We start from the raw sequence: 25,713 nt of genomic DNA, 5'->3' as shown, positions 1-25,713 counted from the left end.
TAGTTTAATATTAAACTACATGGGGAAGTGAGGAAAAAGGAGCTGTGCTTTTTCAAACCACTATTGGGATGTTGGTCTTTGCACATCGGACCAGAGAGAGCATTTGGAAATTAATGAGGCAGAAGGATGGCGTCCAGTCCGACTGGGTGCGAATCCTAGCCCTGCTCCTTCCTGTCTTTTAACTTAGAGAGCAAATTACGGAACTCTATTTATCTTAAATTTTATTTAATGGTAATATCTGTCTTTCAAAGTTGTAAAGATTAGAATTTAACTTGTAAATAATTTCAGAATGATATCTGGTAATGTGTTTGGTTTTTCATGTTTGACAAAGGTGTATATGTTTTTATTTTAGATTCCACTGAGCCAGCACTAGATGATGGTGAAAGGACATACCACGATGCAGGTATTAGACTTTAAACATGATTAAAGCTTTATAGCCACAAGGCTATGTTAACGTGGTGATTTTTCTTTTACCAGAGACCAAGAAATAATTTTAGCACCCAATATAAGACGTTTTGCTTTGTAACAAGATATTATTATTAAAAAATATCAGGCTTTCATATTTCGCCTCATCTACCACCAGCTCCACAGGAGACGGATTCTTAACTCCACTTTAGCCTATCCCACTGTATGCAAGTTTGAGGAATTCATATGAAAATAATTTGCCTGCCCTTTCCTCTAGTTGTTTATGGGTAGAGGCGTTCTTCATTGACTGTGCAGACATTAATGTTTAAAGAAATCGAATTTTGTACTTGAGATTAAGTTGCGTTTTTTAGCTAAACAGTTACAGATCGACTCCATTGGTACTTATTTTCACTTTATTCTTTTTTCTGCAGATGATGTAACGCACCAGGACTATGACCAACAAGGTGTGAAATGCTTCTTAAACTTAAGCCACCTACTGGTTTTAAAATCTACTCACAGTTTGACTGTATAGTATACAGAATAATGCGTTAAGCTACAAAACCATAACTTAAGACATCCAAGCGAATGGTAGTTTTCAAATAATTGACTTAGGAGATTGTTTACCTATGTCAGTGGTTTGCCATTGCCCAGATAATTTCTTAAACTTTGCAAGTTGCCATAGAAGGCAGTTAAAAATAATTATTTAAGAAAACATCTCATTACTTTATAGTCATCGCTGTCTTTTGATTAAAATATCTCTTGTGCTTGAAAAGTTACTTCAGTCAGAGTTCAACTGTTGTAGCTGCTTCTACAGATTAATCCCACTCTTAAGGTAACCGATCTGCCAGCATGAAGAAAGGAGCAGAAGAATTTTTTTCCAGGCTTACAGGCAGCATCGAGAAAGTAGTTCTGGCAAATTTGTGGCAGGAGTAGTATCAGATTCAGATTTAGGCACTTACAGCGTCTTTTGTTGCCCAGCACTTCTTGTGCTGTTGTATTAAACTCCATGAAATAGATTATATTTTTCCTGCTCCCGGGATGAGAAAAGGCACTGCAGAATCAGATCTGTGTTTTGTAAAGATTGGTTGTCTAACATGTAGTAAATGGACTGGAGAGAGCCAAGGGTAACTGTGGAGAGACCAAGGTTAGGTTACTCAGTTGTGCAAATCGGATCTGGCCCTGAGTCACATCTCTGCTAGGTGAGGAGTCAAAGGAGATGAGTTTCTAGAAAGAGACGTTCAGCAGTGTCCCTTGGTGCTGAGGATCCACTCAAGGTGAGCACCGAAATCATCCATTCGATGTAGTACTATAGAGGCCTCACAAGGACCTTGGAAGAAGCAGGACAGAAGCTAGACAGAGATGAAAATAAAGTAGTTTAAACCAGAGTGGAGGCAGTGAAGGTGAAGGGAAATGGGCAAAGCGGAGAAATATTAGAAGGTAACATTGACAGGGCTCGATGTGTGCGTGTAGCTGGGCAGGGGGAGCAGGGTGTCAAGAGCCACATCCGCTCTTCTGCCTTATGCATCTGGTGGGTGGTGGTGATTTTTTTCCTAAGTCAGGCGAGACTGGAAGCCAGGAACTGGAAGCCAGATGGTCCCGTCTGTACACGTTGAAAGTTCCTGTTGAGACACCCCAGGGGAGATGTCTAATAAGCCCATGGACGATGTTTGGCTCTCAGAAGAGAAGTCCAGTTCCTGGTTTGAGTTTGAGGATCGTGAGCATATACGTGGTAATTGAAGCCTAAGTCTGACATCGTTCAGGAGACAGGGTAGAGTGGGAGGACAGGAGGCTCTGCGGCTGGACTTTGATGAGAGCCAACAACATTTCGTGCCTGGTGAGAAAAGGAGACGAGAAGACTGAGGGGGAGAAATGAAGGGCTAAACAGAGGCCGTGTCGCCTCAAAGTCTCAGTGCGGTCGTGTTTGCGAAGGGAGGAGCTGCCACAAGGTCCGGTACGTTAAGGGTGGGAAGTGCCCACTAGATGCAGCGAGGGGTTTGTCTCTTCAGAAGCAGACTCATAGATGGGGGGGGGGGGGTGCGTGGAAAAGGTGAAGGGGAAGAAGAGGTGCAGCCTTACAGTTAGGAAAGGGAAGGTCACGAGGATGTAATGGACAACAGAATGTGGTCAGTGGTATTGTAATCACTGTGTGGTCACACAGGGTTACTAGGTTTATCGTGCCGGTCACTTCGTAAGGTATATACATGTAGAGTCTCTATGTTGTGCACCTGCAACTCATATAATACTGTAGCTATACTTTCATTAAAAAAAGAGGAGCTCGTTGGTGGTCTTAGAGGAACCTTTTTCGGGATGTGGTCGGGGCTGGAAGAGGGATTGGGGTGGGTTGAGAAGAGGAAGTGAGGAGATGAGACAGCAAATGGAAATGACTAAACAAATTAGACTGAAATGGAGGAAGGAGAGAAGGCCAGGAGAGGCAGGCTCAAGAAAGGGCTTTCTATTTAAGTTGGTGGAGACTTGAGCATGTTTATTTTATTTTACTCTTTTAAATAGGTTTTTACTGATTTCCCAAAGAGGAAGGGAGAGGGGGAGAGAGAGAGAGAAACATCAATGATGAGAGAGTCATTGATCGGCTGCCTCCTGCACGCCCCCTACTGGGGATCAAGCCCGCAACCCAGGCCTATGCCCTGACTGGGAATCGAACCTCGAACTCCTGGATCCTAGGTTGATGCTCAACTGCTGAGCCACGCCGGCGGGGCGAGACTTGAACATGTTTAAATACACGATTCAGGGTGACAGACAGAACGAGCAAACATGCACAGCTCCTTCCTCTTACAAATGCCACCAAAAGGACAGAAAAGGGTATATTAAAAATTGTCCCTTGCTCTATCCGCTCCAGCACTGAGAATAATACCACAAAGATAGTAGGTGCTCAAAAATTTTTTTATTAAATGGACAAAAAGAATAAATTAATAGTTGTGCTTGGAAAATAACAGTTTTCACTTAGTGTACAAGAAAATTTGAGGGCTTTTGGAAAATGGAAAAAGCAGGGATCGGGTTGACTAAGGAAGCTGTGACCCAGCCGGGGTCGGGAAGACTGGTGTAGAGACAAGACCTGTGCAGCAGAGCAGAGAAGCTCTGAGCCCCGTACATGTAAACTTGAGAGCAGCGGTGATGGGCTGTGCTCAGGCCATGAATTAAGGGCCTGCCGGCTGAACCCTCCTTCTAAGAGGCTGACGCCAGGAGTGTTTGCCCAAGTGAAAGATCTGAGACTTGTTCCTAAAACAAAGTAGAGAATCTGCCTAGTGAACACGGGGATCCAGAGGGGCGAGCAGGGTAGAGCCTCGGGTGACTCAGAACCCCCACCACAGTTGAGAAGAAAGTAAAAAAAGGAAATTCCGTGCCACCTGGGAATAAACAAGTTTTTGGATCCTGGTAACAAGTGATTTGGGAAGAACATTAGTTTTCCCCATTTTACAGGAAGGAAGCATGTGTAATTGCCTGCCTCCTGTGGTTAAAAAGTGGTTGACCAGGAATTTAAATATGAGCTTATTTCACGTGAGAACAGACTCTTCCCCACCCTGCTGCTGTGTAACCGGCCATTCCGCAGTGGCTGAGCCCCTGAATTCAAGGATAAATTAGACGTTGTCTCTGCTCTTGAACCATCTACTCAATGTTGTGTTATCATGAGAGTTATACAGTGCTAAAGGATTCTTTTTTTTCTGTGTATTTTATAGTATATGAACCATCGGAAAGTGAAGGGATGGAAAGCTCAGGTAAGCTTTTTCCCTGAGCAGAAGTTTCCTCCTGTAAGTCAGCCCCCTTGTATTTGTTAAAACTTATACAGCTTGTGGAACAAATATAGATGTAGAAAGAAGTATAAGACCTTTTGATTTCCCCAAGGAAGTAACTGAATATTGTCCATATATTTATTCCCTACTTATGATGGGAGTTTCCTGTCCACAGGGATGACATCAGCCTACGTGATGTATTCTTTGAATATAATTTGGGAATTGAAGTAGATATGCTAGCATAAATACTTGTGATTCCTTCTGTAAGAAACCCTAGTCTAAAAAGAGCCAAATTTAGGTATCTGAGTGAATATAAGTTAATTCAGGGATCTAATGGAGTTGAGTTAATGTAAGATGTGTTTGGGGTTTTTTTGGGGGGGGGGGTGTTAGATAATGCTATAGAAGATTCAAACATAATTTTAGAAGGTAAGTTAATTTTATAGAAATGGTTATACTTTTCATGTTAAAAATATGTTTGTGTATTCAACAAGTACTTCCTAAGCACTTACTCTTAAATCTCTATACAGTGCTCGGGGGGTCAGAGAACAAGAGTGCCCAGGTTACAGGCTAGAGGTGGCTAAGCTGGTTGTCAGTGAGGAGGGCTACTTTAAATTCCGGGAGAAGAGGTTAGCCATGGGCAGAGATGGGCTGAAAGTTGGGTTCTTTATGTTTTTCAAGCATTTTGATCAGCCAGTAGAGGACACAGCAGAGGCTCTCTCTGGTGGGCAGTGGGGCTCTGGACTGTGTACCTTCAGCCCAACCTGCAGTTTCTGTGCTCCTGTAGCACCCGAGTGGACAGTGAGAGGGTGCTCATTACCTTTACCTGACCCCCAACTTTCTCTTTCCCAGGCGTTCCTTATCTTGGCTGGTTGCATCAATATATACTTGGATTCCCTCCTCATCCTGTTTCTGTAGCTAATCCAAGTCCTGTTGAACAGGCCTCCCCAACACCTCTCAGATCTATTCTTTTCTCTGTAGCTCTTGTGATCGAGTTCAGCACCCCTCCCAGTCATCTTCCTGGACTATGGCAGTAACCTCCCAGCCAATCTTCTCAACTCATACACTTCCCCTTCAGATCCCTCTTTCTCTTTCATGGGGCCATCGGGATGATCTCTTCAGAAATACAGACCTGGCTATATCAGTCCTGTGCCTAATTCCTTCGGTTCTTCCCCATCTATGTCGCTAGGGTTACTTTCTGTGGCAGGTAACAGAAAATAAAACTTGAATTGGCTTAAGCAATAAAGAAACAGGGAACAGATCAGTCGGGGCCTTGAAGGACCTCATAAGGAATTTGGATTATATTATAAGTACAGTGAGAATCCATGGGACCACTTAATAAGATATTCATAACCTTTGTTATGTTTTGAAGAGCTGCTTCTAGTTAGAGAGTGTATTGGATGGAGCAGGGATGGAAGCAGAGACCACCCTGTTAGGAAATTATCGGGTATTAATCCAGGGAAGTGATCATGGTTCCCTGGAGTAAGATCATGGCAGTGGCAATGGAAGGGAGAGTTTTGAACTTGAGGTCTATTTTAGAATTACAACCCATGGAACTTTCTGATGGTTGTGGTGTGAAGAGGAACAAAGGTGGCCTTTGGTTTGGTTTGCATAACTTGCATGCTGGGGCCATTTCCTGGGAAGAAATCTAGGATGTAGAAGGAACTGGTTTAGGGAAGAAAATCCAAGTCTCCATGGTAGATGTTTTAAGTTTGGGAATTATGTGAGACTTCCAGATGGTGGTGCCAAGTAGCGAGTCGGAGATGCCAATCTGGACAGGACAGGTGAGATCTGAGACAGATTTACGTGTTTGGGGCCACCATCATGAGGATGGGGTTCGCTGCATGGAAATGGTTAAGATCACTGTGGAGGTGAGTGCAGAGAGAGAAGACGAGCAGTCCCGGGCTGAGCTCCGAGGAACCCCCACATTGCGAGGCTTGTTGGAATGAACGACTGCGAGGCAGGAGAAAGCCAGTAGGGAAGCAGGACAGGGAGCTGTCTGAGTGACTCGAGGGGGTGAGAGCCGTACCGAAGTGGGTTAAAAAGTCCTGGAGGGAAAAAGGTCGGCAGGATCAACAGGCAGCTCTTTCAGGTTGTGCTGATAGAATTGATTTGCTGTTTCCTTTTCGTAATCCTTGTTACATCATTGCCAAAATACATTTCTGATATGTTTGTCACATGTACATTTATTCAGGGTAAACTTAGATGGAAATTTACCTTACAGTAATGAAAAGGCTTTATTCGTAGTGGAAATAACAATGCGACACTGTGATGCACGTGGGGTGATGCACGTGGCTTTTTTCAAATGTACCTAAAATGACAAAAGTAAAAGAAATTCTGAGGAAAAAGCACTGGTAAAGTTCATAAAGTCCTAACGCGTCTCAAAATTATTAAAAACAAAATAAATAGGCAAACCATTAACAAGCCAGTCACAACACGGGAAGCTAGTAATCACTGGGGTGCTGCTACTAAAGGGGAAATGGGCCAGAATAGTGATCAGTGGGAATATGTGGGATTTTTCTTCTGTTTCCTTTTTACTTTTGTGTAAACTATTTCGAAATCTTTTATGTTGAACATGTATCATTCTTATAATTAGAAGCAAATTAATGCCAGGAGAAAAAGGATTAAAATAGCTGCATAAATATTTTGAGTTTTAGAAAGTGCTATTAGAAATTCTTCCTTTTGTCCAAAGCTTATTACAAATCTTAAGGAGCAAAAGGAAAGCTGCTCTAATCTTCTCTCTTGATGAAGGTAATGTTGCATGGCTGTTAGGTATGAAGATATAGGATGTAATTTTATAGAGTGAATTTAGATCAATATATCGTACAACTGGGTGGTGAGATCTACAGTCACTTTAGCTGTAAGTAGTTGAAGCAACCAGGGGGGGAAGATAAGATGTTAAAAATCCTTATCTACATTTTTGACTAGTCTCACAATATGTTATGTTGAATACTATGTTTCAAGAACCTTTATTAAGTATAGGGATTTATTTTTTAAATTCTATTTCAATTTAATTTCTTTGTGTTGTCTCATTCACATTAAAATTAGGGTTATGAGTTTTTAAATTTTTCAAGAAGAAACAAGCTTTAAATGTCTTTCCTCAGCTTTCCTATCAAGTCTGATGCAAAATTGTTGAGAAAACCCTAGGTTTTAGTTCATATCTCCTTTGCTGGGTGGTGAGTTTGAGGTTAGTCAGTTAGGCAGTTAGGCAGATCATATCGTAAAGCCTGTTATACAGAACGCTGGAAAATATACAACATTTTGGAAAGTCTGTAGCTAATTCTTCTTTGTTGTGATGGTGTAAAAACTCAGTGTTTTTATAATTATTTCAATTGAATCCCGGAGACGTCTGTAAAAGTAATCACTGTACCTTAGATACCAGCGAGCTGCATTTTAAACACTGGTCAGCAATAAGTAATGGACTGTAACTGTGCTATTTATTTTAGAAGCACGTGTGCCCCCAGCTGAAGAACAACAGGAAATACCACCAGGTATGACATTTGTTAGATGTATCGCTTTTTCCCTTTTTGTTTAATTTAAAATACGCTGTTGATATTCACACTAGCTGAATGGCATAAATCTATGAAGAGAAAAAGTCACGAGAGAGAAGGGTTGATTATACCTAAATTTAAAAAGAAAATGTTCTGTGTTTTGATCAGTTGAGCCAGATTCCAAAGTAATGGAAAAGACACATCGGAATTTGAGCTAGAGTTTGAGGAGCATTTGTGATCAAAGTTCCATGTGATTTTTGCCCTTGAACGTGGCAGTAGTGGTAGTAGAAGTCGGGTTTTTACTTTTTGCCTTTTTTTGACGGACAGGCTGTTTGATGGAGGATGCGGAATCAGCATTGCCTTGCAGTGAAAGTTTAATGGTGCATGCATTTGTGACATCACTGCTCTTCCTCCCATTCCCAGTCTTCCCTGAGAGCATCACTAGTGCCCCTGGCAGTCCAGGCTGCCTGCGACTTGTCCATACCTGCTGTCTTTCCTTTCAGCCACCGGGTTAACCCATTTCTCTACTCCCCCCACCCCTGTGTCCCTCTCGTCATCAGGGAAGAACTGGGGAAGCATTTCCACCAGGGCCTGTGCTTTCCAGTGCATTTTAGAGATCACATTAACTATACCTGCAATCAGAAATTTGCATGTAAACCTCCTGTTCTCATAGTGGGAAAAATAATGTTTTATTAAGAGAGGATTTTCCAATTACTTCTTTTCCAAGTGTATTTCGTCTGTGTTTTATTTCCATTTTTTCTTTTTGCGTTATTTATTCATTGAATTTTTACTCATATTTTTCACATTATGCTTAATGTGAATTTTTTAGCAGTGATGCGCATTACTGTTGATTTTGGTAGGCATAATTGTGCCTGCCAGAATTTATTGAATACTAAATTTCAAGGAAAAAAACACTTTTGTAATCAAAGAATGTTTTTAGTTATACTTCAGCTCCTCTTTGCTTATTTAATGATTGGGGTATTTTAGGTTTTGGTAGCTGTTATCCACGTGCATTTATAATAATATGTACAGATACTTAAGAGAAGTGAGTTGTTAGCATTGTAATGAGAAAGAAACGCATGGAGAAATTGATCTTTTACATGGCAACTACTGGGCATATGTACTTGGTGTTCAGGAAGGATGCTTGGAGTGAGGACCTGCAGTTTCTGTCCTATTTCTGTGGTCCATTCAGCATTGCTGAGTGATGGGTCATGGAGCACCCTGTTCTCCTTGAGGAGGCAGCACTGGCCACTGAATTTGCATTTTAATTGCTATCCATTCCTTTAAAGAAAGTCATTTTATAAGAGTTCCTAAAATAATGACTTTTCTAGAATATTGACTTTTTTCCAGTTAGAAGTCATATTTTTAATATTGACCTAACTTTAGTGAAGGTAAGAAAGCTAGTATTTTCTGACCAAAAAGTTCTGTGCTTTTATTTCCATGTTTTATAGACTAAACTCCTGAATTTCCTTGGAACATAAATATAAAATACCGAGTAGGTAGGGTGCTGGGCTAAAGTAGTTTTGAGATGAGGTAGATAACTACAGAAGCACATAACAATGAAGGTTTGGTTAATATGCACATTGTCTGCGCATAATAGGCTCTCAGTAAATGGTGGCAGTGGCTATTATTGTTTAGTAATTAATTAGATCTTTCAGGTGGATCAAGAAAAGCTAGATTCTGAAAGACCTGCTCAAGAAATAGTAATCTGTAATTTGTTGTCATAAAATTTTGTATGACCCACTGCACAGTTTTAGTTTGACCTTGTCAAAGAGAATGTAAGGCTGAGAGTTAGCAGTAGTTATTTTTAATGATTGCACTTGGTTTGCCCATTTGTGTTATCTCCTCAGTCTTAACTTTATATTACAATTTTTATTATTCAATCTTACAAAACAATAATAGTCATAAATCTGTGTTCGTGATCTTTTTGTACAGTAGAGTGACTGCTTTTGTAATAGTGTTTAATTATGTGTGCAATTGCGGAAACTGTGGACACACTAATTGGAGAGCCCGCCACCTTTCAATCTTTAAAGTTCTGTTATTCAGTGAAACTCAAATTGAGGAGCTCTGAAAAATGCTGGATATTAGTCTACTTTTTCCTGGCCCTCAGAACTTAATAGATGAGTACTTTGCCTTCCTTATCATTCTAAGGCTAGATTAGACAGTCTTAATGCTTATTAAGTCCACAATAATATATGTATTGGTATGATAATTCCATGGGGCAGGGAGTGTTGGGTTCAGCCGTGCACGAGGGGATGATAAATGCTCACATTTATTAAAGCGTTATCTAGGTGCCCTTCTGAGATCTAGTAGCTGATGCGTGTTGAGAGCCGTCTTGGTCTGATAAAACTAGAGATGTATTGTGGCATTTTTCTCTTAATACAAGTATATCAGTTAGGACTCAGAAATGTTGAAGGTTAATTATGATTCATTATAGAAAATTCAGTTGTCCGATAAATTTTGCTATGTTTTGTTTATATTTGTAATAAGTGTTTTGCTGGCAAGGATATAAAAGGTCAAGCCTAAGAACCGATCATTCTGATACTAGAAATCAATTATTTTGAATACCAGATTTTAAAAAATTGATTCTGGAATCCCTGTTTCTTTTGTGGATTTTCACCTTTCTCCTTAAACCCATATTTTTATTTGAAATCCTACAGCACATTTCTAGCAATATGGTGACATAAACATATGTAGCACAGATTGAATGATGTATGAATAATGACTTAGGAAATCTATCAGAGTAAAATTTCCTGCCAAATAATACTTTGAGATTATTTGACTGACTGGTTTCTTTAAGATTTTTCTGTCATTCAGTGCCAGAAACAAAAAGTGAATTTTATATTTTGTGATTATAATCATGTTATTCAAAATGGAAGTCTGTGAGCAGCAGTGTTCGCCGCTGCTGCTCCTGGCTCTGGGAATGGAGGGCGCTCGTCCCACTTGTTACGTTTGTACCTGGCCCGCTGTCGAGCACTCCAGCAGTGGCGAGCGTGTCCCTCGGGTGCGTCGGTCCAGAACGTTTCTCATGCCTTCCCTGCCAGCCAGCATTTTCTGGCACTGATCAGTAAGGCCGAGACTAGCCTTAGGATGACAGCTAGGGAGGTCTTAGCTTATATAAAAGTGCCTGATATGCATGTTATTGTTACTGATTTGCTCATTCATTTATTCAAGAAATACAAGTTGAGCAATTACTGTGGTACAGGTGCTGCCCCGGGCAGTAAAGATACATGATCAACAGTCTAGTCCCTGCCTTGTAGTGGTTCATAGTCCTTTGGATGTACAGCTGAGGAAAACAACCATACAGTGTCATTAACTTCTTAGAGTGGAGCACAGGGCAGCCCACAGAAGGAGGGACACCTAACCCAGTGTTTTGGGGTGAGGGGGTGAGGTAAGGCCTCCCATGTGCTGTGCTAGAGCTGAGTTTTGAAGTGCTGGTGGAAGTGACAGGAGCTGGCAGGTGGGGAGCAGCGGAAGAAGTACCTGCAGAACAAAGGCCAAGACTCACATCTGGTGTAAGAAGACAGGGGCGGAAAGTGGGCAGGCGTCACTAACTGGAGTGTTTCATAGGTGATGTTTAAAATTTTCGGCTTGGGTCTAAAAGTGACAAGAAGGCACGGAAAAATTCCATGCAGAGGCGTCATGTGATCAAATCCAGATTTGAAAAGAGCAGCCCTGAAAGGAGGTAGAGAGGAGTAGTGGGGCAGATGCATTAATCTAGAAATGGTGGGAGCCTGAGCTGTGTTAGAAGCAATGGAGAGGAATTTCATAGACATCAGAGTTGGGAAGAATTTGATGGGAGAGGGGGCTGATTGAGGGGTAAGAGTTGAGGACAATTCCTGTGTTTCTGATTTGAATGGACGCACGATGGAACCTTAATGGAGATACAGGAGACAGGAGGAAGCAGAGTAGCAGGGAGATGACTGGCCTGATTTTGGAGATGTTGGGTTTGCAGCTTGGTGAACCACTTCTGGGTGGAGTCATCTTTACATGTTTAATAGCATATTTTTGAGTTCAAAATTACAACGGAGCTTTTAGTTTATTTGCCTTTTTATCAGAACTCATCACTATACTTCGAACAACTACTCATAGTATCAAGGTATTTTTGATTTCACAGGTTACAGAAATGCGTATTCCTCCACAGTCCAGCTAATTGATAAATTCTAAGAGAACCTAAAGTCAGACTCATTTTTAAAACTTTGTCTTTTGAGGTATAATTTACACACAGACAGGTGTCCAAATGTTGAGCACACAGTTTGATGAACTTGTACCTGTATAAACATCCTTGTACCTACTACTTGGGATGCATCTAGCACCCTAGAAATCTCTCTCTTTCCCCCCTCTCAGTAACACCCCAGCCACCTGTACCATTATATATTGGTTTGCCTGCTTTTGAATTTAATTAAGTAGAGCCATAAGTCAGTTCATTCAAATATATATATATATATATATATATATATATATATATATATATATATAATCTTTTGTGACTAGTTTTTATTGCTCAGCATCCTGTCTTTGAATTTCATCCACTTTGTTATGTAAAATAATTTGGTCTTATTCATTGCTAATTAATGTAAATGTACTACATTTTAAAAAAATCTATTCTACATTGATGGTTGTAGTGAATGTATCCAGTTTTTGGCTGTTACGAAGAAAGCTGCTATTAATATTCTTATACATGTCTTTTAGTGGACAGAAACACTCATTTCATTGGGTATATAAAAGTCTACATCTAATTTCTAGTTACTTCACATTAGCAACAATAATTCTGTTTAGGCAAATATTTCTGGTTACACACACACACATGCACATATTATGTAGATAAATAAGTGGCTGGATGGATATAGCTAAGGAGGGAAGGAAGGAGGGAAGAAAGCAGGAAGGCAGGAAGGCAGGCAGGAAGGAAGGAAGGGATTATAACCCAGCTTCAGAAAGTCTACCGGCTCATTTTCTACTCTAATTGTAACATAAATTTAATGTTATGAGAGTAAAATAATCCGATACTAATGGAATGAGAAAGTATTTAGAAAAAGTTGGACAAGAATGAATTTTCAGTTCCTTTAAAATTTTGTATACTTTTTTTACCGAACATTTAATTGTCATTAACATTGAAAATTGGCATAAAATTATTAAAGTAATATATTTTAACTGCAACTCACAGTATCCAGTTGCTCCTTGAAAATCCTTCCTATATTTGTTTTTCAAATACCATACTATGTATTTTTCTCTATTTTTTTTTTTTTTTAACACAGTGGAAACATTGATGGGAGAAAGAAATTAATGCTTGTGTTTCTCAAAAGATTGAAATTCTTAAATTCAGCTCTAATTCTCAGATGCTCTAGAGAGCCTCGGATTTTCATCAACAGTTTTGCAATTTGTCCCAGGAACTTCTCTAGGCAGCTCATCATTCTGTGATCAAGTTGCCCTTAAAAAAACACAAAAGTAGAAATCATATACTTCTGTTGGTGGGGTTTTAAAAGTCAAATGAAAATGAAGCAATTTCGCAGTCTATGTCTAGTTGGTCCTTTAATTTAGATTTCCCCTTATTTTTGCAGATACTTAAAGCTTCAAAAAGACTGCCCCCACTACCACAGGAGGACCAGCCTAACCATACGCTCCAAAAGATGGCTGTGATAGATCTTGTGAAGTAATTACTGAGCAGATCAAGATCTTTGCGAGTGAACACTAAAGATGTTTTGAATAATCGTAGTCCACTGGCATTTTAGTGTATTTTTTTTTAGAAACAGAAGTTATGTGTAATGTTATGTTCCTGCATGTCCTTTTTTGATAGCATTAGTGAATCCATTGCATTTCTTTCCCTTTTTTTTTGAGACAAAGCTTTTAGTCTTTCCTGTGTTAATGTGTGTTTTTCAGCAACACTTAGTAATTATATTGATGATGTAGCAGCAATTGTCTTGGCAGGGTTTTAATATATATTATTAGGAATTAACACTGATCATGTCGGACTGACATGCAAACTACATTATATGGGATTTAAAAGCCGTTAGGACTACCTTGCCTTAGCACCCTTAAAAACATGAATAGAGATCATTCGTTAGTAGCTGTGAAGATCTGAGTTGTATATATCTGCACTGATATCCTTTAAAAAAAAAGTCTACATTAGCTTCAAGTATTCAGGGTAACACTCAACATTTGAGATTTCTATAACTTTCAGCTCATTAGATAGAAAAATTTAATATTTCAGTTAAAGTTTTAAATTATCATGGTTAATATATTTTTCAAAATGAGGGGGGAAATAAATCCTTGTTAAGGCCTAGGGAAAAGGAATGGCCTACTACAGAGCACCTGCAAACGCTTCTCATCACCTTGCGTTGATCATATAAGAGCTATTGGTCAGTATTCGTTTAAATTTTAGAAAATCTATATAAATCCCTGGTGTAGAACTTAAAGCTTGTTCTGCCTTTGACTGATTTGATGCCCTCACAACACTAAAGACAGCCCAGTGCTCTAACTCAGCAAAGTCAGTGATGCCTCCAGCTGGGCGCATTCAGGATGCGCGGAAAGCGCTCCAAGCCAGAGGCCTGCTGCTGTTTCACAATGCGGGAGCCTTTTCCTTTCTACACTGAACTTTCTTCCATTTTAGTGTGGTTTATTTGTGACTTAAAAATGGCTGCTGTGATGAAATATTCATCTGTTAGAAAAGAAGGTAGCGACTGTATCCTCTTGAAAGTGCCACGAGCTATATTATATAAAAAGCCATAGGAGTGGGTTCATGTATGTGTCAGGGGTTGCTCTTAATCATATTAACATTGTTTTAAGATAAGGTGACATTTTTTTCTGCTTATGGGGTTCAAATCAAAGAGATTTTATATTTTTGTCATTATAGATCATAGCTGTAATGTAGTAAGTGATGCATGTCGACCCATTGTGTAGTGAAACCCCAAATAATAAGTTAATAATGAAAGCAATAATTTTCTAAAGCTGTGATACAGATAATGCAGAGTTGCTACTCAAATTCTAATAAAGCTCTTAATTCATATTGTGAATGATAGAACACTACTTTTTTATAAAGCCATATTTTTTTGGGGGGGGTGGGGAACTTAGGAGTGACAGATAAGTGAGTAAAATAAATTCTACTGAATTTTTGTATATAATCATCTCTAGAACTCTGGAAATAGAAGATTCCTTATGCTGTGGTGAACTTCAAATACTTTTTCATTCCAAATATGTGAATGAATGAGCCTTGTCTTTACAAATATATGCCAAGCTGGGCAACAGTGGATTTTCTAAAAATAATGTAAATGTCTTCTGTTTAATGTTATTTGAGTGCAATAAAATGCAGAAGAATTCTTCTCTATATTGTCATTATTGTGAAGTATATTATTTTTTATTTGTTGCATAATATAATTGGTTCACTTTATATTTACTAGCATTTTAGAATATTAAGGCATTTTTGATAACTAGAATCACAAAGGAGTATCTGCACCCCCTTTCTTAATCTACTTCTATAATAGGTAATGTTTGTTTATTTTGTATAACATTTACTATCATGCTACATTTTCAGGGCAGGATTACAGTGAAATAGCCCCAGTTTCCATCCCCTGTAGGTTTCTGTCCAGCCACAGGAGTGTGGGTAGTTCCCTGGGAGCCCACCCCCATTCCCCTACACCCTTGTCATCCTCGTGACCTCCATACACTGTGGGGAAATCGACTTCATCCTTATTGAGCTTCTGGGGTTTGGGAAAGTGGTGTTTTCTCCTCCAGCGTACCCAGAAGAAACAATTAAAGTAAAACTTGAAACTAAGGGTGAGCAGACTCGCTTTCGCTGAAGGCACTTAATCTCTCTGTGAAGCGCTTCCTGTTAGGGAGCTGGGTTTTCTCAGCAGATGGGCCTTATCTCTGCTGGCAGATGAAGCTGGGTCACAGGCTCAAAGGCCTGCCAGCCTGAGCCATCCCCGGTGTTCTAGAGTGAACCCCCGGGACCAGGGAACGGCTTGCTGGGGGGGGGGGGGGGGTGCAGGCGTTGCTGATACCACTGGAGGAAGAGCTTTGTGAGATTTTTCTGACACTTTTCTTCAATCTCATATCCCTGATGCCTATGACAGTGCTTCTATTAAATGATGCACTTAGGCCGGTTTTGGGGTTTGTTTTTAATTGTCCTGGATACTCCTTGCAGCACTGGCCAAAAAATGTATGGCAGTCAAATTTATAAAATTCACTCTGCAAAAGTCAAGACCTGCGCTTCTCTAGTATTTGTTTCTTCTTCAAGGAAGGTAGAGCAGGTCCCCGTGGGAAGGTCATATGATTTGACCTTGACAGCTTGAGCACTCTGCCTTCTCAGGCTCTGCTTCCTCCTTTGCACAGAGAGGGAGGTGAGACTTTTCCCCACAGGGTGTCAGGACAAAAGATGAGTGAGTTGTACTTAGTGCTAAGCCTGGCACACTAGTTTTCGAGGTAGGTTCTCTTTCTCTCACCCAAGGTCTCAAAGGAGAAAAACGTTTGACCAGTAAAAATCTCTTCCTTGCATCAGAAGCCTGCCTGCATCATATTCTCATCTCCAAAAAATGAAATGTTTTATATGAACGAATGTGGGAAATGGGACCAAAACACCGAGTAGTCTGTGATTGCCTCCCTGCTCCCACCGGGCACTGCACCCACACCCTCGCATGTTTACTATGGGGAAAGGACAGAGTCTGTGATTTTTATCAGTCTCCCAAACTGCCTGGTCCCCACTCCAACACATATGTTTACACACGTGTTCTTAGAAACACCCCAAAAGTAGATAGATACCTACTGAGACTATAATCCGTTGGTCTGCCTTGAGAATTCACTAGATCCTAATCGGTATTAAACAGTAAGCCAGGTGTGAGGTGATAAATGCAGAAGTTTAGGTGTAAACAGTCATGTGCCGTTGCCTTCCCTGGGGGATGGGTGTTCTTTGGCCGGTCCAGGTTCCTGGTGGGTTTCACTGTGTTTGGTAACCCGTTTCTGGGAGAGACATTTACTTGGATTAACTCACAGGTGGGATCTCAGCCCATCGCAGCTCCTGGGCAGGTGAGCAGCAGCACACCTGGGCTCAGTGCGGGCCCCCCAAAGGCTCACCTGTTATGTGAAGTCCCTAGAGGAATGAAACTGGTGTTCTCAGTAGGGAGACATACTGCGTGCCTTTAAATCACATGGTGCCAATTATAAAGTAGTCTTACATTTTTAGGAGACAAAATATTGAACAAACTTTGATGAGGGCTTCTCCTACCCCAGTTTGCCTTTGTACTCACAGAGGCGCTTTGAGGTGTTGGAGATAACCCACAAAACTCTTATAAATGGGAAACACATAGCCTGGCTCCTGATACCTACTTACTGCCTGGTGACTTGTATATAAGTAATTCAAATGAATCTAATCTTAATATTTTATAACAAACTGTATGTGTAAAAGAATTCAGGATTGAGGAAAATTAAATTGCCCAGGAATGTTTTTAAAATTATATCAATTTGAATTCATTTAGATATGGTCCTACGTTTTGAGATACTGAATGTTGACTTTCTCAGTACTTACTTTGTTTTGTCTTTTCTTTTCAGAAACAAATAGGAAAACAGATGAGCCAGAACAAAAAGAAAAAGGTGAGATTTTCAAGTAAAAGCCTTTCAAATGTACACCATCATACCTGTCCCTCAACAGCAGGATGGTTTTATTTTATATCACTAGCTAAGATAAACTGCCACTGGGTTTATTCTTTCAGTGATTTCACCACCAAGCATTTATCGATACTCTACACCAGCATTTAGAGCTAAGGCTCTGGAGAGAGATTGCCTGGCTTCTAATCCCAGTCTTGCCGTTCACTGTGTGTCCTTGAGAATTACATAGCTCAGTGCCTCAGTTTCCTCTCCTGTAATGGAGGAATAATACTACCAACTTCAGAAACCATGAGGCTATTACAGTTGTTTCACAATAGTAATTAAGTGAAAATACAAGTGAAGTCCTTAAAGCAGTGTCTAGCACAGACAGAGCACTTGGAACACGTTAGATATTACTTACTGTCACCTGTGTTGGCAACTGTGCTAGCTATAGAGGCCCAAAGATTACTACAACGCAGTATCTTTTCTCAAAGAACTCCAAAATGTTGGAAAGAAAGACATGCAGACAAAGTTATATCCATTTAGACAGGATTATCTCTGCCTTCCAGGAGTTTATTACAGAGGCATTCTAATAAATGTAATAACCCAGGGAAATTTAAATTCAGCTCCCATAAAGACTCCTAAACTCGAGTGAGGAGCTGTTTTTAAAGTTAAAAAATTATATGGATGATGACAGAATCATGGTTGGACCTTTAGTATCAATGGAATGATCAAATCTTCAGTAATTAAACATTATTACAGTTTCAGGAGTGCCTTTAATTTGTAGTGATGAAAGCAGTGTCTACATTGAAAAGATACAGGATGCAGAATGTAAGATCACACCTTCTCAGTACAGAAATTACACTTAATGAGCATGTGGAGCTGCTGGCCTCTGGCCATCCTTTTGTAGCCCGTGGGCTGGGAATGAGGCATCTAGGTGGCTTATTTTTTTTTTCTGACTTGTTTTTAATTTTTATCAGTTATATAGAGATATAGTTTTCAAAGTTATGACTTAAAAGCAATAGTCTTCCACTCTACCAGTCTCTGTCCATGAGTTCCATTCCCAACTCTCTTAGCTGTTTCTTCTAGTACCTACCTACACATGTCTAAATAGCTTGTTTCTGCATTTTCTCACCAGTGGAAACTGTCAGTTGACTTTATAGGTGACTAGGATTTAGCTCAGCTATTATGCACAAGCTCTCCATGCTGTCTGACCTCCCCAGTCTTCCAGTACATCCATGATGTGCTCTGTTAGAGAGTGATAAGCGCCAGAAGGAGGAAACAAGGCAGGGAGGAGGGGAGCAGCGGCTCTGGGTAGGGCTCATCGCTTCGCTTCTCCACAGCTCCTTCCCGCGCCTGCTGGATGCCACGCTCTCTTGGCTTTCCTCTGACTCCTACCGTTTGCTTTTCCTCAGCCTCTTTGGTTGGATACTCAACTCCCTGACCACCAAACATCCGAGTGCCCCAGGACTAAGCCCTCAGAGAGTTTCCATCTGCACACTCTCTTGATGATCTCATCTAATCTCATAGCTTTAAATGTCTCAGTATGTCAGAGGTTCCCACATTCACCTGCAGCTTGGGTCTCTTCCCTGAACTCCAGACTGGCATACCCAGCTGTCTGCCTCATGTCTACCTGATGTCTGTCTGTCTGGTGACCTCGATTGGATGGTTAACCATCACTTCAGACATACATGTAAAACTGAACTCCTGACCCCCCACCCCACTCCTCCCACGACTCTTCTCCTTCACGCCTCCCTGTCTTTCCATCAGCAAGTCCTGTCAGCTCTCTCCAGAACATACCAGAATCCGACAGCTTCCCGCCACCTTCACCCACTATCGCCTAGGTCCCAGCCACCACCATCTCTTGTCTGGACTATGACCTTTCTCAGCACTGTAGCCACGGTGAGGCTTTGAAAACTGAGGATGGCGTGCCTCAGGTGCCTCCAGCATCTTCATCTCTCCCTCACAGTAAAACAAAGTTCTCTGCAGTGGTTTACAGGGCCTCTCACAGTCTGTCTTCTTTCTTTCGGTTTCCTCCCCAGCTTCACGCCCTGTGACTCCCCTTTACTGACACTTCTCCAGCTACGCCGGCCTCCCTGCCGAGCGCACAGGGCTCGGGGCCTGAGCACTGGCCGTTCCTCCCAGGCTCAGTGTTTTGCCCCCGATACCCACCCGGCTTGCTGCTGTGATCTTTGCTCACCTGTTGCCCTCTCAGTGAGCCTCCCTACTCACCTTCTTCCAGAGCGTAGCCCCCTTACACTGTTCTGTTTCCTTGCTTTGTTTTCTCCATAGCATTTACCACCGTGTGCTGGTAGTTGATAGTTTAATTCTTAAGTGTTTATTTTCTGAACTTCCCGCTGGAATCAGGTTTCCATGAAAACACATTTCTGACTGTTTTGCTCACTGCTGCATTTCCTGTGCCTGGCATATAATAGACAGTAAATATTTGTTGAAAGAACTTCTGTTGTTTCTAAGTTACTAAGAATTAATATGGACAGACATTAAAGGATCTATAAAACCCAAAAGTGTAGGAGTAAGAACCAGACCCAGATAGCACACCTAGGATGGAAGTCTTTGGGAGACCCAAAACTTGAATGGGAGACCCAAAACTGTGGGAAATCTATGGGAAGCCAAAACCTTCAGTGGCACTGGGTAAGAAGACACTGTCGTCATCCCTAAAGTAAACAGCGATTATGTTACCTCTCCTGTGACTTAATGTTTCTGAGCTCAGTGGACACATGAAGCTCTTTGGAGCACAGAAGTAACAAAGAGAAGATAACCTAAATTTAAAAACCCTTTAACCTTCAGTTTCTTTGTGTGGAAACGAGGGCAGTGATTCTTAGGCCTCACAGGATATGCTTCATTGCCGAAGGACAACATGAAAATAGTTTCTGTAAATAATAAACGCAGTCTGCTACTGTCATCACTGTCTTCACCCCTGCCAGCTACTGTTATCCAAATGTCTGGACTAGGGATTGCTTTTTATTAGTAGGTTAAATTGGTTGATTTGGGGATCTAACATAGATATAACAGTTTTTAAATGTTGTTAAAACAGGACTTTAAAAGATCCACATGTACTGTCATAATCAGTTATAAAAGCAAAGGTATTTTTAACCCAAGAAGACACACAATTTAAGAATAAAAGACAATCTGCTCCATGCTTCTATGTGACTGGATCTATTTTGTTCATTAGTTTATTTTGTTCTTTAGATTCCACATATAAGTGAGATCTTGGGATACTTGTCTTTCTCTGCCTGGCTTATTTCACTTAGCATAATATTCTCCAGGTCCACCCAGTGACATAAAAGCATGGAACAGAGTGATGAGTCTCAGAGGGAAGGCGGGGGTGGGTGAATGGGGGCAGGGGGAGATTAGCCAAAGAATTTATATGCTTATGTGCATAACCCATGGACTCAGACAACAGTGTGGGGAAGGCCTGGGGCGGGGCTGGGGCGGGGGAGAAGGGGTCAATGGGGAAAAAAGGGGACATCCGTAATTCTTTCAACTATAAAGATAAATTTTTTTACAAAAAGAATAAAAGTTTTTAAAATTGAATAAATGTAGCTTTACAAAATACTAAAGTGACCCACATCACTCAGTTTGCCTTGGACCAATAACCGTTTCCTCATGTGGCTTCAAGGCAGAGACCGCCGATGTAAACTGAGGCCGTTCTTGGGGACAAGTTTACCCAGGTCTCCCTCTCTGGTCCCAGATACCAGCCCAGAGCACAGCAGAGAAGGGGCGGACACACACCCTCCTTGCCCTTCTTGCTTCCCTGTCCTACATTGGTTAGGGAAATAAACACTTTTAGGAAAATCCTGGTTTTCTTAACGACCCCTGTTTTTACCCTTCTTCCCTCCTGTCTCCAGGAGTTGAGTTATATATCAGATTCACACCTGCCTTATAAATCCCCACATTTCCATTACAATTAAATTCAATTACACATAATTTCTTAAAACCTCAAAGTTCATTGGCTTAAACAAGATAGGAGTTTCTTACCCACATAAATACCCGGGACCAGTTGAGTGGCCTGTGCGGGACCCAGCTCCTCTCTTGCCTCTCTGCCATTCTTAGTTCATAGCCTCCTGTCCCAAAAGGGTTGTTCAAACTCCAGTCATGACAGCCACACCCAGATAATAGGAAGGAGGGAGGGAGAGGAGTAGGCTGCTTAGAGGAACTATGTTGAATGGACAGAATTTTGTTAAAGCTAAAATTCAGGGCTCTGGTTCTAGGGAAGGAGGGAATATCAAATATTGAGAGGGGGCGGCTGTTTGCAGTGTTAAGCATGGTGAATTTTACACATTTGTTAGCAAGATATACTTTACCACCCACCATATTTTAGGAGAGTGGCTACTCTTCTATGCTAAAAAGTTCCATAGGTCATCAGAATATTTTTTTTTAAAAAACTATCAACTTCTCATCATTCACACACATAAAAATACTGATTTATTTATACAATTATATGTTTGCAAGCCTACTGCATGCCAGGCACTGTTCTAGGCCAGTGGGTGCGGGTGAGAGAGTGACAAGGCTCCTGCTTTCACCATGCTCACGGTTCCCCAGGGAGTCCGGCCACACAGGCAAAGTGAACTAGTGATGGGGAGTTCGCTCGAGTGCAGGAGGGGAAGGGGAGGGAGGAAGGGGAGGTCTCCGAGGAGGTTAGCGATGCCATGAAGGCAGCTGTGAGAGCACTCAGAGCAGAGGAATGGTCTGTGCAAAGGCTGAGATGGGGCACCCCAAAGAAGCCCAGAGTGGGTGCCATGCAGTGGGAGAGGAAGTCAGGGACCCCGGCAGGGAGCCTGGATGACTGCGAGCCATGCTCCTGCTCCCTCCGGAGGCTCCGTTTCACCCCAGGGCCTGCCTCCCTCTGCACCGCCCGGCATGGGCTGCTCAGCTTCATTCCCCAGGGGATCTGATCCTAAAGGGAATTTCCCAGTGGAGTGCAGCTGGGCGCCCTCGGCTGGTTTCTCATGGAAACTGGAGAAAATCAGTGCACTAGCTTCTCTTGACTGGTTCATCGCTCTCCAGCGTGGAAAACGCAGTTCACATCAGCACCCAAAAGGTGTGTAAATAAAGTATTTTATTGAGTGTGAAATGCAGGAACAGGTGCTACTACACATTCATGGAAAACCCTATTTAAGCAAATTGTCAGCTTTGGGAATTCCATTTATTTTTTTACGCATTTCTATGATGCTTTTAACTGATAGGGAGGGGAAAAGATTTCATTTTTGGAATATGTAGTGAAAAAATGGAATGTGTTTCATCAATTTATACCTTAATTTTAAAAAATTGGACATGTTTTTAATAGATTTTAATTTTGTAATATAGAAATGGAGATTTTTAATTGAATTTATTGGGGTTACATTGGTTAATAAAATTATATAGGTTTTAGATACACAATTTTATAATACATTATCTGTATTTGTATTGTGTGTTCATCACCCCAAGTCAAGTCTCCTTTCATCACCATTTACCCCCTCCGTACCCTCTTCTACCTCCTCCCACCCAAATGGAGATTTTTAATGGTAATTTAAATTAGTCTCAGCATGAATTATTAGGCTGTCTAATTTTATACTTATATTATCTTCCCAAGTATATTGATGAGGAAATACTGACGAGGGTGGAAGGATTTTGTTTTTACTTAGAATTAATAATTATATGACCTCTTGCTTTTACAGAATTAGGTTTAATTTATTTTGATAGAATCACAGGTTTGGGATACGGTTTATTCCAAAATAGGCCTTCATTTGGAGATGCCACATTCTTAAATGGGATCAGATTATCCATCTGATTTAGATAAAATTGCTGTTATCAGTTCTCCCCACTGGATGTCACTTTTTCCCACATATTCCATATTTCACAACCATAAAATATGAGTGTGAATTACAAAGTAATGCAATAAAAAATGGTTCATTAGATCTTGAAATCAAACAATTATTTTTACTCATTCATTTACTCAGTAACATATTGAGTACCTACCTTGTGCCAGGCTCTGTTTTAGGCACTGGGGCCAAAACAGTCAATAAAATCAAAGCCTCAGTTCCCATGGTACTTATACTTGTGTGTGTGTGTGTTTCTGTGTGCGTGTGTTTAGACATATGATTAGAATATAATAAGCTGAATATAAAAATTAGAATATAATAGGCAGTGATAACTGTGAAAAGGAATATAAAACAGGGAAAGAGTACAGGGAATGACAGTGGGCAGGGATGTTGCTCTATAGATAGGCGTCTGGAGCAGCGACATTTGAAGATGCAAGGGAGTGAGCTGTGCAGCCACCAGAGAGAAGAGAGTTCCTTGGTGGAACAGCACATTCCTAGTCCCTAAAGTGAGAAGCTCTTAACACATGAGGATTAGCAAGGAGCGTGTGAGGGGTGAGAGGGTGTGTAGGAGGGGTTGCAAGGTTTGAATCACAAAGGCCTTTGAAGAAGACTGGAAGCCACTGGGAGACTCTGAGCTGGTTTTAAAAGGCTGGTTCTGGGTCTAAGGGTGCAAGATTGGAAGCAGGGAGACCATGTAGAAGACGATTGTGGTAGTCCAGGGAGAGATGATGGCAGCCAGCTTTAGGGTGTGGGGTAGAGGTGGTGAGTGGTGGTTCGATCTGCATGTGTTCGCATGTAAAGGCAGTAGGACTTGCTAATGGATTGGATATGTGGGGTATGAGAGAAAGGAGTCAGAAATGGCTCTCTGCTACCTAAAAGGTGTGCTTGAATAAGTTCACTGAGTATAAAAGGATGTAATATGTTACTGATTTTATACATATCAAATGTCAGTTAGTATTTGAGGACTTGTGAGCCTTTAAAGAAATTTGAGGAGCAACACAACACTCATGCCTGAGAAAAGGAAATGCGTTTTAGCTTGCGTGTGTGCATGCGTGTGTGTGTGTGTGTGTATGTGTTAAAATTGCATTTGGATCAAGGACTTTTCCTGAAATTTTCCTTTGATTTAGACTAATATTTAATAATCCATGATATTTTTTATTATAATTAGGGATACGCTTAAACAGTATATTTTGTGCATGTCTTTAAGAAGGCATTTAAAGATTTCCTGATAGGTGCAGTAATTAGTGCCCTAACACAACACCAGATGGCACTAGAAAACAAGTCATGTTTGACACTGTAAATTGTTCTCCACAGAAATCTCATTTGTAATGCAATTTAAAGAAAAGGCTGAGCCCGGCCGGGCGTGGCTCAGCTGTTGAGAGTCGACCTGGGATCCAGGCGATCGGGGTTTGATTCCCGGTCAGGGCACATGCCCCGGTTGTGGGCTCGATCAATGACTCTCTCATCATTGACGTTTCTCTCTCTCTCCCTCTCCTTCCTCTCTCTGAAATCAATAAAGATATATTAAAAAAGAAAAGGAAAGGCTGAAGCTGCTATATTATAGCCAGTAAATCAGCTTGGTTCAACTAGTACCTCATATGAATACTTCTGAGTTTTCTGTGATCGTGAGGAAGATATATGGAACCAACAAGAGCAATAATCAAGCCTAATGGAAAAGTATTTTCATTTAAAAAATTTTTTTCTGTGAAGTTTTTCCTGGGAAGTGTGGTACATGGTCCTTCTCTTAATCTTATTAGGATAAATAAGTGAAGACACCTCTCATCAGCTTTAATTATTAGTCTCTGAGGATCATTTCCATTAATGCACATGAGTTCAGTTGAGTCATCACTGCCTTGAACCAGATTATTTGTGGTCAGTATATGTACTCCTTCTGTCTTTTATCTGCCCATTGGATGTGCCTTGGTTCATTCTTTTGGGTAGTCCCTAAAAACACTATATATTCCTCATTATTAGCACTAATAGCCCACTTAGATGTAGCACAGGCTGGCAGTTCTGTTCAGTCCACACACTACACCTTGGTAATTTTCCCACATTGCAGAAGAGCAATGTAGCAGTAGCTCACTTAAACCAACTCTAGGAAAAGCTCTGAGAAAACCATCTCCCTCCCACCCTTGCAGCTGTGAAAGGAGGTTATGAGATAACTGCTGTTAAAGATTTATTATAGTTATTACATTCAACAGCTACAGTAGTTTTTGTGGTTCCTAAAATATACCAGCAGTTATTGTCTGATTACTTCTACAGATAAGTTAATTAGAGGAGATTTCTGACTCTTATACAAGTCTGATTTAGAGAGAAGTTTAATTACAGCAATTTTAGTGATTTAAATAACCTCAGCATATATTACTAGTCTCAGCAAGTATAGTGGAAGTTTTTAGCTCTGTTGAAATACACGTTTTCTTTTTCTGTTTTCCATTTTATGATCTTAGCCATACAAGAAGTAACTCAGGACACCTGTGTGCACAGAGTGACTATCCCGTCAAACACACCACAGGACAATAACAGCAAAGTCTTTGCTGTCATTAAAATCGCATTCGAATGCTTCCCATTGAGCACTCAACATTTTACAAAGCTAATTCCTCTGATCGTGACAACAGGAGCAGGAAAGTAAAATAGGCTTCTTCTGGGAAAAAAAGCGATGTTAGTGTGTTTTAAAAT

General features: G+C 40.8%; 1 protein-coding gene across 1 annotated transcript in view; it reads left to right on the top strand.

Moving 5' to 3' along the window:
- The window catches only part of ASPH (aspartate beta-hydroxylase), a 138,778-nt gene that overhangs the window by 57,107 nt on the left and 55,958 nt on the right, over nt 1–25,713 (top strand). Inside the window, exons 13-17 of the mRNA XM_087825602.1 lie at nt 353–403; nt 837–869; nt 4,098–4,136; nt 7,595–7,639; nt 17,180–17,221. Coding sequence (XP_087681728.1) covers nt 353–403; nt 837–869; nt 4,098–4,136; nt 7,595–7,639; nt 17,180–17,221 — 210 coding nt within the window. The remainder of the gene's footprint in view (nt 1–352; nt 404–836; nt 870–4,097; nt 4,137–7,594; nt 7,640–17,179; nt 17,222–25,713) is intronic.

This window comes from Miniopterus natalensis, chromosome 16 (assembly GCF_054644295.1).
Source record: "Miniopterus natalensis isolate mMinNat1 chromosome 16, mMinNat1.hap1, whole genome shotgun sequence".
Classification (NCBI taxonomy): Eukaryota; Metazoa; Chordata; class Mammalia; order Chiroptera; family Miniopteridae; genus Miniopterus; species Miniopterus natalensis.
The sequence above is the reverse complement of the archived record's forward strand: the minus strand, read 5'-3'. Positions and strand labels throughout refer to the sequence as shown.